The sequence below is a fragment of the Oncorhynchus kisutch genome, linkage group LG1 (genome assembly GCF_002021735.2).
Source record: "Oncorhynchus kisutch isolate 150728-3 linkage group LG1, Okis_V2, whole genome shotgun sequence".
Lineage (NCBI taxonomy): Eukaryota > Metazoa > Chordata > Actinopteri > Salmoniformes > Salmonidae > Oncorhynchus > Oncorhynchus kisutch.
This window is the reverse complement of record NC_034174.2, coordinates 63,899,234-63,911,810: the sequence shown is the minus strand read 5'-3', so window position 1 is coordinate 63,911,810 and position 12,577 is coordinate 63,899,234. Positions and strand designations below refer to the sequence as shown.

At 47.3% G+C, this 12,577-nt stretch overlaps 1 protein-coding gene and 1 pseudogene across 1 annotated transcript; both read left to right on the top strand.

Moving 5' to 3' along the window:
- Positions 1 to 2,437, top strand: LOC116376209 (uncharacterized). Its single transcript, XM_031835653.1, has 5 exons — positions 1 to 208; positions 653 to 853; positions 1,038 to 1,358; positions 1,561 to 2,055; positions 2,258 to 2,437. The coding sequence occupies exons 1-5, from the start codon at positions 62 to 64 to the stop codon at positions 2,435 to 2,437; spliced, it is 1,344 nt and encodes a 447-aa protein (XP_031691513.1). The 5' UTR covers positions 1 to 61.
- A 1,535-nt stretch (positions 2,438 to 3,972) lies between these two features.
- On the top strand, positions 3,973 to 5,557 carry LOC116374801 (N-acetylmuramoyl-L-alanine amidase-like; annotated as a pseudogene).
- The last annotated feature ends 7,020 nt before the right edge of the window (positions 5,558 to 12,577 follow it).

Sequence of the window (12,577 nt, the reverse complement as noted above, 5' to 3'; positions counted from 1 at the left end):
GAGGAGCAGTTAGTTTGTGCCATGAACCAATTCATATCACTCTCTGCTTGCCACATTCTAAATGGTTAAGTCACTAATTGAAGACTCTATTGCAGAAAATGCTCAAGAGGCAATTCCGTACACTGAAAGCCCAGGGAAGACTGCCGCTAGACCTCCCTCTGAGACCAATGAAGGCCTGGCTCCTGGCAGGGAAAAGAGTCTTCTTGGAGTGAGTGCAGTGTTCTCAGACTATTTTTGAATTGTACGAAACGTTATACTTCATTTAGGTAACTTGAGTTTATCACATCATTAGACAAGTGTAAATGATAACACTAATGTATCAAAATATATTAGACGACAGCAATAGTTTGATAGATAGTGTAGACAGACATAGTCTGATACATTTCCATATTCACATGAAGGCTTGAGACAGAGACATGGAAGAGATGGAGGAAGGTCTGTGTAGCTGAATTGGTGAGGACTATGTAGAGCAAACAGTACACCCACTGTAAAGCCCTTAAGATATCAGCAAGCTCATTTTTGGACCAAAAGAGAAAAACAGCAGCTATCAGTTCAAATTAATAATTTCTTCCATCATTTCAATGATGGACCAGTGTCCAGTCTCACCCGATACATCAACAGTATGTTAATTACATATTATGTTGTTACATAGACTTGGGATGCAAAGAGGGGCCTGGAATTACAGGAGACAGAGAGAGTTCTCCTGGTCAGTTGCCAGAGAGTTCAGGATGAATTAAGGATATCTGATTTCACCGTGGACACGGCGCCCAACAAAGCCATCCAGCTTCTGAAAGAGGAGTGTTGGAAGTTGAACTTCTTGCACCTAAAGGATGAGACATGCCAGGCCACTGAGGTAAGACATAAGAGCCATCTGCAATGCCAATATTGTTTCTTAAAATGTCAAGCATCTTTGTCAATTCTGTGTATAATATGGTGTTTAAAGTTGGTCAATGTTCCAATCAACTTTGGATGCCTTTGGTTTGTTGTATTTGTGAAGTAGCTATAGGATAGTTATGTATGTCTCTGTCCATTTACAGCTCACTGAGCTGTATGGACATTCTGAGACCTCTTCAAAGGAAACTCTAATTGAAGAGAAAAGTCCAAAGACCAAGTGCCCGTCCAGTGTCGCTGGGGCTGCTGACATTGACAACACCAATGAGGAGTCTTCAGAGGAGTCTCCGAATAACAATGTGGTGGACTTTCAGGATGACTCGCTAGCCCTGGTCAGTGTGGAGAAAGACGCTGCTGGAGATGGAAATGTCCTCAGCAAGGTGGTGAAGCCCAAAGGGTGTCTGAAGGAGAGCTGCAAAGATCAGCTAACCCCAACAATCTATGATATGATTACGGAACTACCAAAGGTAAGGAACAAGAAGCCTGTTTCGGGAATATGAAAGGTCAAGTGTCTTTGCAAATTGGGTGTATCAGAGATGTCTCAAGCGGGACAATTATACAAATAAGCTCCTATAATCTTTGACTTTGGATGTCTGTGGTATGTTTTGTGAAAAAGGACAGATATCAGTTTTGTTCTTACTATTTCATTGCTCTGCATTGTCTGCTTAGTCCTATTTCGGATCCACTGAGAGCCTTCCTGAGATGTGTATCAGAGGTCCAAATGTGTGCAGTGGAGTGCCTGATGTGTCAAATGCAGTGGGAGAGGTGTCCAGTGACACAATGACGACTGAAGCTGCTGAAGACCTTCTGGACACTGGAAATGTCCTGAGAAAGGTGGTGCAGCTATCCACCGAGAGCCATGCTGAGGTGTGCAATGGAGAGGCTGAGCTGTGCAGCGGTCCTGAGGTGTGCAGCAGAGGTCCTGAGGTGTGCAGCGGAGGTCCTGTGGTGTGCAGTGGAGGTCCTGAGGTGTGCAGTAGAGTCCCTGAGGTGTCAAACCCAGTGGAAGAGGTGTCCAGTGATACAAAGACAGAGGCTGCTGAAGAACTTCGGGACACTGAAAATGTCCTCAGCAAGGTGGTGAAATCCAAAGGGTGGCTGAAGGAGGGCTGGGAAGATCAGCTGACCAAAGACTTCAATGATATGATTGCAAGACTCCCAAAGGTAAGGAACAAGAAGCCTGTTTCGTGAATGAAAGGTCAACTGTCTTTCTAAGTGGGGTGCATCAGGGTTGTCTGAAACTGGACAATATTATAAATTAGCTACTATAATCTTTGACTTTGGATGTCTGTGGTATGTTTTGTGAAACAGCTAAAGGACATATGTGTTGTTCTTACTCTTGCACTGCTCTGCATGGTCTGTTTAGTCCTATTTTGCATCCAATGAGAGCCTTCCTGAGGTGTGCAGCGGAGTGCCCGAGGTGTCGAACGCAGTGGAAGTGGTGCGCAGTGACACAAAGAAGCAGAAGAAAAATGGCGTTCTACGATTCTTCCGACGTGTGTGGAAGTTCTTCACATGCACCAACAGCCTCCCAAAAGAGGAGTGACTCAAGCACACACAACTCCGGGCTACACTTTCTCCGCCATCTCCCCCTTTCCTTCCAACTGGCTCCTTTTAATTATACAAATAAAGGGGATCTGAACCACAACAAAAAACCTGTTTTCATGAGTGTTTTTCATATGACTTACGATGTACGTATGAAGAATGCTTTAAAGAACACTTACTAATTAACTATCCAGACAATTAAGCTGTTTTAGAAGTGCTTAAGTATGCATAAATCACAGTATTACTGCATTACACACTAGCAAATATGTACGAAATCATTTGAGACACTTTGCATATTAATGTAAGTTTGTGGTTGAATGGCTCTACTGTGGGCTATTCTCCTAATCAAAACCAAATCACAACTTTATTTGCAGAGCACATTTCTTACAGATGATGCATTTCAAAATGCATAGAAAATAAAAGGTTAGAAATATAAAAATGAGAAATGAAAAGAGTAAAACAATCACAGTGGACATGAGACTAATGCACTAAAATAAATGAAAATAAATAAGATAATACAATGGGAGTAAAATAGATAGTAGGACTAAGCAAAAGCACGGCTAATAAGTAGCTCTTCAAAATTACAACAGTTTGAGGCCTTCAAATCCTCCGGCAGGCTGTTCCAAAGGCCAGGACCATAGTGGCTGAAGGCAGCCTCACCACACGTTTTGGTTCTCACCTTTGGAACAACTAAAAGACCCGTGACAGAGGATCTGAGGGACCGACCGGGCACATACAGTATCTTAAATGCATGTCAGACATGTACTCAGGTGCAGGGCCACGTAGCTCTTAAAAATCAATTATTAAACTATAGGCAACCAACGCAGGGATTTAAAATAGTTGTTACAGTATGTTCAGTTGTATTGGTGTAATAGTGCCCTCCAGTGTTTCTGAGTAAAGGTTTAGATAAATGATGGTTGTTGTGGTGGGGCTTTGACAAAGCTATTGGAAGTTGCTAGTATGTCTTCTAAGTCAGTTTTCGGTTGCATAAGGAGACATTTCAAAGGAGGCTCCACAACTCAAAGGAGAGTACTTTGAAAATGGTTCTCTGGTCTGGCACTGATCAGAGAGAACTGTATTGTGGAAACCTGTTTTCACCTATCCAATGGTGTTGGATCAGATTTCTTGGCTGTCGGTCCAATTCAAACTCACAATCTCATGAAACACACATTGACCAGTGTGTGAGATTGAAGTATTTAACAGGTGCATGTGTCACAACTGTGTAGCATCAACATAGGAAGTGGTTTAGAGTCTTTCAAACCTGTTTGGCTGGCAGAAAGTGCTGCTGGTTTAGACAGGAAACTGAGCCCAACAGCCACTGAACACAAACAACCACATGTATCTGTGTCAGATGACCCACAGATGGTGATGATGTTCTATTAAATGTCATTCAATAAATATTCTACATCTTGTTGTCGTTAATGTATGAATTTCAAGTTTGATCCGAATAGATGATAGAGCTGGTGAATGAGACAGGCCCCTAGACAGAGTTGTGAAATGTCTCAGCTTCCCATTGTTAAGATAGCATCAGATCAGATGTCTCAAATGAGGAGGATACGCAGGATGGCAAGACATGAGGACCCATTCACCCTGCACTTCCTAGGGGCCTCCAACAACATCAGCCACACCCACACCTCCGTGTTCAACACCACTCTCTTTGGCTTATTCGACAAACCATCCACCATTATGTGAAGGACCATGGTGAGGCGAGAGGGGTCGTTCTGACCCAAGATGGCACCACAGTGGCCATCGCTCCCATGCTTCTAGGCATTGAGGTGGGTCTGAAAGCGAAGCTGGGCATGTTTCCCCTCACCTTGGCCAAAATCCTTAGCCTCCAGGACGGCTGCTGGGACAACGTGACCCACCCCAGATTGTTCCAGATGTCGCGGGTGCTCACCCTAGCCACCGATGCCCTCGCCAACAGGGGAATGGATGGGTCCATTTTGAGCATGGATCTTGCCAGCCTGGTCCCCTCTGAACAGCCTGGTAAACTCAGCGAGGTGCTGAAGGGTTACTACAACCATGTCCTGGAGGGTCAAGACCTGGGGGTTGTATCCAGCCACATCGGCCCCAAGCGTAGAGAGATTGCCCAAGCCCTGCTGGGCACCCTGGACACCCAGAGGCAGGTGATGGAGACCCTATACCTGGTGTGGAGGCTGGAGGACACTCAGTGGATAGCCAAAGAAACATAATGCTGGAATTTGTCCACAGATACTGGGGTGAGTCTCAGGGAAGGAGAGAGGGAACCTTCACCCCTGTAATTATGAAATTGTAGGTGATAAATGGCTATTCATTTGAAGTCTACAGAGTATTGGTCTATAAACATGAAGAGTAATTGAACCTGTTCTACTCTGGTTCAACCTCTCCTCTCCAGACTGCCCTCCCATCATCCCACGGTGTCATTGGGGGGCAAAACCCTACCGAGGGTCTCCCTTCCCTCTTGCCCTGCCCCTCCCCTTCCTGTATATCCACCACACCTACGAGCCAGACAGGCCCTGTCACTCCTTCAGGCAGTGTTCCAGGAGCATGAGGGCCATGCAGCGCTTCCACCAAGATGACAACGGCTGGGCCGACATCGGATATAGGTGAACTTTGACCCCCTCATCCATTCGCAGATATTAACAAACCCTTTATACTAAGCTTCATAGATGGAGACAAGTGTGCTGTGTCAGCCTACAATTACTGAAGCAGTCATATTATAGCAAATCTTAACATGATGTTACACAGTATAACCTGAAGCAAAATATAATAACAAGATGCTATAACAAGAATCAGGGTTGTGAGATAATGCAATTTGTTTAATCACTCCAACTCCTAAATGTATGTTCCCCTAAGCTTTGTGGTGGGTTCTGACGGGTACATCTACGAGGGGCGTCACCTTGGCAACCACACCAGGAGGCAGAACCCTTACGGTTACGGCGTGGCCTTCATTGGTAACTACTCCTCCTCTCTGCCCTCACTCCACGCCCTGGATCTGGTGCGCCAACACCTGGCCAAGTGTGCAGTGGATGGCGGGCTCCTGCAGGCCAACTTCACCCTCCACGGGCACCATCAGCTGGTGGACACTTCATTTCCAGGAGACGCCCTCTACTCAGAGATCAGGGGCTGGGAGCACTTTTAATACATACACAATTGTCACGACTTCCGTTCTGCGGTCGATGTCACCGGATTTCTAGTCACCACCGATCCATGTTTCAGTTTCGTTTTGTTTTGTCTGAATTACACACACCTGGTTTCAATTCCCATGTCATGTTCCTTATTTAACCCTCTGGCATACACGTTGTTGTATGTGCTAGTTTGTATGTATGTTCCTATTTGAAAAATTTTCCTGATTTTTTGAGTAAACTCCGTTGTGTTGCTCATAACCTGTGTCCTGCGCCTGACTCCGCTACATCTCTGCACCCAATCGCTGACAGAATCACGCGACCATGTTACACAGTCTAGGGACAGCCATGGATTGCGTGCTGCAAATAATGGACAGATGGGAGAGAGGAGACTTTCCTGTCAATCCTACATCACCACCTCCGCCCGCACCTCAACCTACACCGATGTCCACCCCTCCGTCGTCAGGACCCAGTGAGATTCGGCTCTCGCTCCCGGGAGAGTATGACGGAACAGCTGCCGGGTGGCAGGGGTTCCTACTCCAGCTGGTGCTCTACCTGGCAGCTGTTCAGCCGGCCCCTTCGGGACGCGAGAGAGTGAGCGCCCTCATCTCCTGCCTGACTGGAAAAGCCCTGGAGTGGGCCAACGCCATCTGGGGAAGGGAAGGTCCGATTCTGGATGACTACGAGGACTTCTCCCGCCGCTTCCATCTGTGGAAGGGAAGGCCCGACTCTGGATGACTACGAGGACTTCTCCCTCCGCTTCCATCTGGGGAAGGGAAGGTCCGATTCTGGATGACTACGAGGACTTCTCCCTCCGCTTCCATCTGGGGAAGGGAAGGCCCGACTCCGGATGACTACGAGGACTTCTCGCACCGCTTCCGGGCAGTTTTTGATCATCCACCTGAAGGCAGAGCGGCGGGAGAGAGATTGTTCCATCTGAGACAGGAGATGAGGAGCGCTCAAGAGTTCGCACTGGACTTCAGAACTCTGGCAGCTGGTGCGGGATGGAATGAGCGGGCCCTGATCGACCACTATAGGTGTAGTTTACGAGAGGGCGTTCGTAGGGAGCTAGCCTGCAGTGACACCACTCTCAACCTGGACCAGCTGGTGGACTTGTCTATCCGGCTGGATAACCTGTTGGCCTCCCACGGATGTCTGGATCGGGGTCTGCCCATTCCATTTCCCAGCACCTTGGATTCAACACCGATGGAGTTGGGAGGGGCTGCTATAAGGGGGACCGGAGGGGGACCATTCCCTGCACCAGCTGTGGCCGCAGAGGGCACACTGCTGGTCGGTGCTGGGGTGGTTGTCCAGGAGGTCGAGGTAGTAGGCGGAGCACTGGTGGGTCTTCCCAGGTGAGTAGGCACACAACTCACCCAGAACCCCCTGTTGCACACATGTGGTTACCTATAGAATTTCCTGAGTTCTCCCCACATTCCCAGCATAAGACGCTAGTAGATTCAGGCGCAGCTGGGAACTTTATTGACGCTCCTTGGCACATAGATCAGGGATTCCTATTGTTCCTGTTGATGTTCCCTTCCCTGTACATGCCTTAGATATTCGTCCTTTGGGGTCGGGGCTAATTGGGGAGGTCACAGCGCCCATTGCTATGAGAACGCAAGGGGGTCACGAGGAGAGAGTTAGACTCTTCCTGATCGACTCTCCTGCGTTTCCTGTTGTGTTGGGTCTTCCCTGGTTGGCCTCTCATGATCCTATTATTTCGTGGCAACAGAGGGCTCTCAAGGGATGGTCCTGTCAGTGTTCAGGGAGGTGTGTAGGTGTTTCCTTAGGTGCCACTATGGTGGAAAGTCCAAACCAGGTTTCCACCATGCACATTCCCCCCGAATATGCCGATTTGGCACTCGCCTTCTGTAAAAAAATTACCTCCCCATCGACAGGGGGATTGTGCGATATATCTCTTGGTAGAAGCTGCACTTCACAGGAGTCACGTGTATCCTCTGTCACAGGAGGAGATGGTGGCTATGGAGACATATGTCACCAAATCTCTGGGACAGGGATACATTCAACCTTCCATCTCACCTGTCTCCTCTTGTTTCTTTTTTGTGAAGAAGAAGGATGGAGGTTTGCGCCCGTGTATTGATTATCGAAGTTTAAATAAGATCACGGTAAATTACAGTTACCCGCTACCGCTCATAGCCAGTATGACCGAGTGACGGGGCGGCACTTCTTCAGAAAATTGGACCTCAGGAGCGCTTACAACCTGGTGCGTATCCAGGCGGGAGATGACTGGAAAACAGCATTTAGCACCACTTCTGGGCATTATGAGTACCTCTTCATGCCATTCGAGTTAATGAATGCTTCATCAGTCTTACAATCCTTTGTAGATGAGATTTTCAGGGACCTGCACGGGCAGGGTGTAGTGGTGTATATAGATGACATTCTAATATACTCCGCAACACGCGCCGAGCATGTGTCCCTGGTACGCAGGGTGCTTGGTCGACTGTTGGAACATGACCTGTACGTCAAGGCTGAGAAATGTCTCAGCCTTGACGTTCATCTTCTTCCTAGGGTACCGTTGTTCAGTGTCAGGGGTAGAGATGGAGAATGACCGCATTTCAGCCGTTTGTAATTGGCCGACTCCAACCACGGTAAAGGAGGTGCAGCGGTTTTTAGGGTTTGCCAACTACTACCTGAGATTTATCCTGGGTTTTGGTCAGGTAGCGGCTCCCATTACCTCACTGCTGAAGGGGGGACCGGTGCGACTGCAGTGGACAGCTGGGGCGGACAGGGCTTTTGGTCACCTGAAGGCTCAGTTTATCTGGGCTCCCGTGCTGGCTCATCCTGATCCCTCCTTAGCGTTCATAGTTGAGGTGGACGCGTCCGAGGCAGGGATAGGGGCTGTGCTGTCTCAGCGCTCGGGTACGCCACTAAAGCTCCGCCCCATTATTTTATTGCATTATTTTCTAAGAAGTTCAGCCTGGCGGAGCGAAACTATGATGTGGGGGACCGGGAGCTATTGGCTGTTGTCAAGGCTCTGAAAGCGTGGAGACATTGGCTTGAGGGGGCTAGACACCCTTTTCTCATTTGGACTGACCACCGCACTGGAGTACATTTTAGCAGCGAGGAGACTGAACGCTCACCAGGCAAGGTGTGCCATGTTTTTCACCCGTTTTGTTTTCACCCTTTCCTACAAACCAGGTTCCCAGAACGTTAAGGCAGATGCACTGTCCCAGATGTATGATACAGAGGAGCGGTCAACGGATTCCACTCCCATAATTCCAGCTTCTCGCCTGGTGGCCCCGGTGGTACGGGAGGTGGACGCGGACATCGAGCGGGCGTCACGTGCAGAGCCCACTCCCCCTGAGTGTCCAGCTGGGCGTTTGATGTCCGCGATCGTTTGATCTGTTGGGCTCACACGTCACCCTCCTCTGGTCATCCTGGCATCGCTCGGAGGGTTCGCTGCCTTGCTCGGAAGTACTGGTGGCACACTTTAGCTAAGGACGTGAGGGTTTATGTTTCCTTCTGTTCGGTATGCGCACAGTGCAAGGCACCTAAACATCTGCCCAGGGGGAAATTACAACCCCTTTCCGTTCCACAACGACCGTGGTCACACCTATCGGTGGATTTCGTGACGGATCTTCCCCCGTAGCGGGGTAACATCACGATCCTGGTCGTTGTGGATCGATTTTCTAAGTCCTGCCGTCTCCTTTCTTTGCCCGGTCTCCCTACGGCTCTACAAACTGCGGAGGCCCTGTTTACCCACCTATTCCGGCATTACGGGATGCCTGAGGATATAGTTTCTGATCGGGGTCCCCAATTCACGTCTAGAGTCTGGAGGGCGTTTATGGAATGCCTGGGGGTCTCGGTCAGCCTTACCTCAGGTTTCCACCCCGAGAGTAACGGGCAGGTGGAAAGAGTCAACCATGATGTGGCTAGGTTTCTGCGGTCCAATTGCCAGGTCCTGGCACCATGGCATCAGAGCCAGATTGAGGCTCCTGCTGTGGTTGAATGGTTTCGGCACTCAGAGGAGACATGCTGCCCACGCTGCCCATGTGCGGCTACAAAGGGCCGCCAGGAGACAAAAGGTGAGTGCTGACCGCCACCGCAGTGAGGCCCCGGTGTATGCACCGGGTCTGGCTCTCGACCCGAAACCTGCCCCTTCACCTGCCCTGCCGGAAGCTGGGTCCACGGTTTGTGGGGCCATTTAAAGTCCTGAGGAGACTGAACAAGGTTTGTTATAGGTTACAACTCCCCCTGATTATCACATTAACCCCTCGTTCCATGTGTCTCTCCTCAGGCCGGTGGTGGCTGGTCCGCTCCAGCAGTCTGAGATGCGGAAGGTTCCTCCGCCCCCTCTGGACATCGAGGGGGTCCCGGGATATACCGTACGAGCCATCATGGACTCAAGGCGTCGGGCGAGGGGCCTTCAGTACCTCGTGGAGTGGGAGGGGTACGGCCCAGAGGAGAGATGCTGAGTACCGGTGGAGGACATCCTAGATCCTTCATTGCTACAGGAGTTTCACCGTCTCCACCCGGATTGCCCTGCGTCTCGTCCTCCGGGTCGTCCCCGAGGCCGGTGTCGGCGCTCTGCTGGAGCTGCGCGTCAAAGGGGGGGTACTGTCACGACTTCCACCTAAGTCGGCCCTTCTCCTTGTTCGGGTGATGTTCGGCGGTCGACGTCATCGGCTTTCTAGTCACCACCGATCCATGTTTCAGTTTCGTTTAGTTTTGTCTGTATTACACACACCTGGTTTCAATTCCCATATCATGTTACTTATTTAACCCTCTGGCATACATTTCTGTTCTGTCTGTGATTGTTGGTGTCTTTAGTGGTTGTTGTATGTGCTAGTTTGTATGTATGTTCCTATTTTGAATTTTTGCCTGACTTTGAGTAAACTCCGTTGTGTTGCTCAAAACCTGTGTCCTGCGCCTGACTCCGCTACATCTCTGCACCCAATCGTTGACGACAATCAAAAGGGCATCACAGTTGCACCAGAACACTATTCAGTCATTATACAATTGTGTCCTTTTTCCTACATTAGACATTAGTGATAAACACCAACATTAATCTTTTTGTCCACTGTTGATATTGATGCTGCTGACATAGCAACCTTTTACAGGAAACCAGCTCATCGAGAAAGGACCAATGAAGAAGACAAGCATGTAAAAAGCAGTGTGAAATAAAACCAGTTTTGTCAAAATGTCTCATTGGATTGTATGGGGGTATCAATTTCTTATATCCATGATAATAGTGTGTTTTAGAGTTATAACAGTGTATAACACTCACCCTTATGGTTGTCACTGTGTCACGACTTTCCCCGAAGTTGGTCCCACTCCTTGTTCGGGCGGCGTTCGTTAGTCGACGTCACCGGCCTTCTAGCCACCGCCAATACACTTTTCATTTTCCATTTGTTTTGTCTTTTTTGTACACACCTGATTTCAATCCCACAATTACCTGTTCATTATTTAACCCTCTGTTCCCCACTGGTTTTTGTAAGTGATTGTTTATTGTACTTTCGGTCTGTCATGGTGTGCGTGTATTTGTTACTTTGCTTATTTGACATTTTGAGTAAAAGTACATTGATTACTCATATCTGCTGTCCTGCGCCTGACTCTCTACACCAGCTACACCTAGGACCCATTACACATTGCTTCACATTACAGTATTGTAACACAATAGAGTGTTACATGTACAGTATACTGAACAAAAATATTAGCGCAACATGTAAAGTGTTGGTCCCATGTTTCATGAGCTGAAATAAAAGACCCCAGAAATGTTCCATACTCACAAAAAGCTTATTTCTCTCCAATTTTGTGCTGAAAGAATCCATCCACCTGACAGGAGTGTCATTTCAAGAAGCTGATTAAACAGCATGATCATTACACTGGTGCACCTTGTCCTGGGGACAATACAGAGCCACTCTAAAATCAGCAATTTTATCACACTACAAAATACCTCAGATGTATCAAGTTGAGGGAGTTTGTAATTGGCATGCTGACTGCATTAATGTCCACTAGCGCTATTGCCAGATAATTGCATGTAAATGTATCAACAATAAGCTACCTCCAACGTTGTTTTAGAGAATTTGGCAGTATGTCCAATAGGCCTCACAACCGCAGACCACCTGTAACCACGCCAACCCAGGACCTCCACATCTGACTTCTTCACCTGTGGGATTGTCTGAGATCAGCCACCCGGATGGCTGATGATACAGCCCCTTTGTGGGGAAAAACTCATTCTGATTGGCTGGACCTGGCTCCCCAGTGGGTGTGCCCATGCCCAGTCATGTGAAATCCATAGATTAGGGCCTAATTTATTAATTTATATTGACTGATTCCCTTATATGAACTTATATGAAATTGTAGCATGTTGCATTTATGACTTTGATCTTAGCCTATATCAAATTGCTAAATGAATTGTTAGTTCATTAAAAGTGAATTACAAATCAATTACTGTAAACATCTTAATTAACTCAAAAATAACATGGTTTTAGTGGGAGTATGGAGAATGTTTGGCCCTATTGGAAAACTTTGAAATTGTTTTCTGTTATTGATTTATACATCTTGGCTATCTGTCCAATTCACGAAACACATATTGACCTGGTTGTGACAGTAAAATGTTTAAGAGTTAATATGAATTAAACAGGCCTAAATCCTCGATTTCAAACAAATTATTGTAAACACGCTTTTTCAGCATGGATTAACAAATCATGGCATATTTGTTCAATAAACACTGATTTATCTATTTTCATACACTTTCAATGTATTAAAAGTACAGTATAATGTTAAAAATCCACCACTAGTCATTGTTGATACCTAAGCATACTGTAAATCGTATTGATTGATTCTGTAATTCATTTAATATCGCCTACTTTAAATAACCTGTGGTCTTCAAGTTTGAAGCGATTTTTAAACCAACACATTTTAATATTGTATTGCATGTTTTATATATTTCTCTAACCCTTTTGTATGCGAATTGCCAATGTCAACAAACGTTCATAATTTACGTTTTTTTCCCAGTGACATCGCGTCAAAATGTTACAGGATCTGTAATCATTAGGGAGAAATAGGATTGG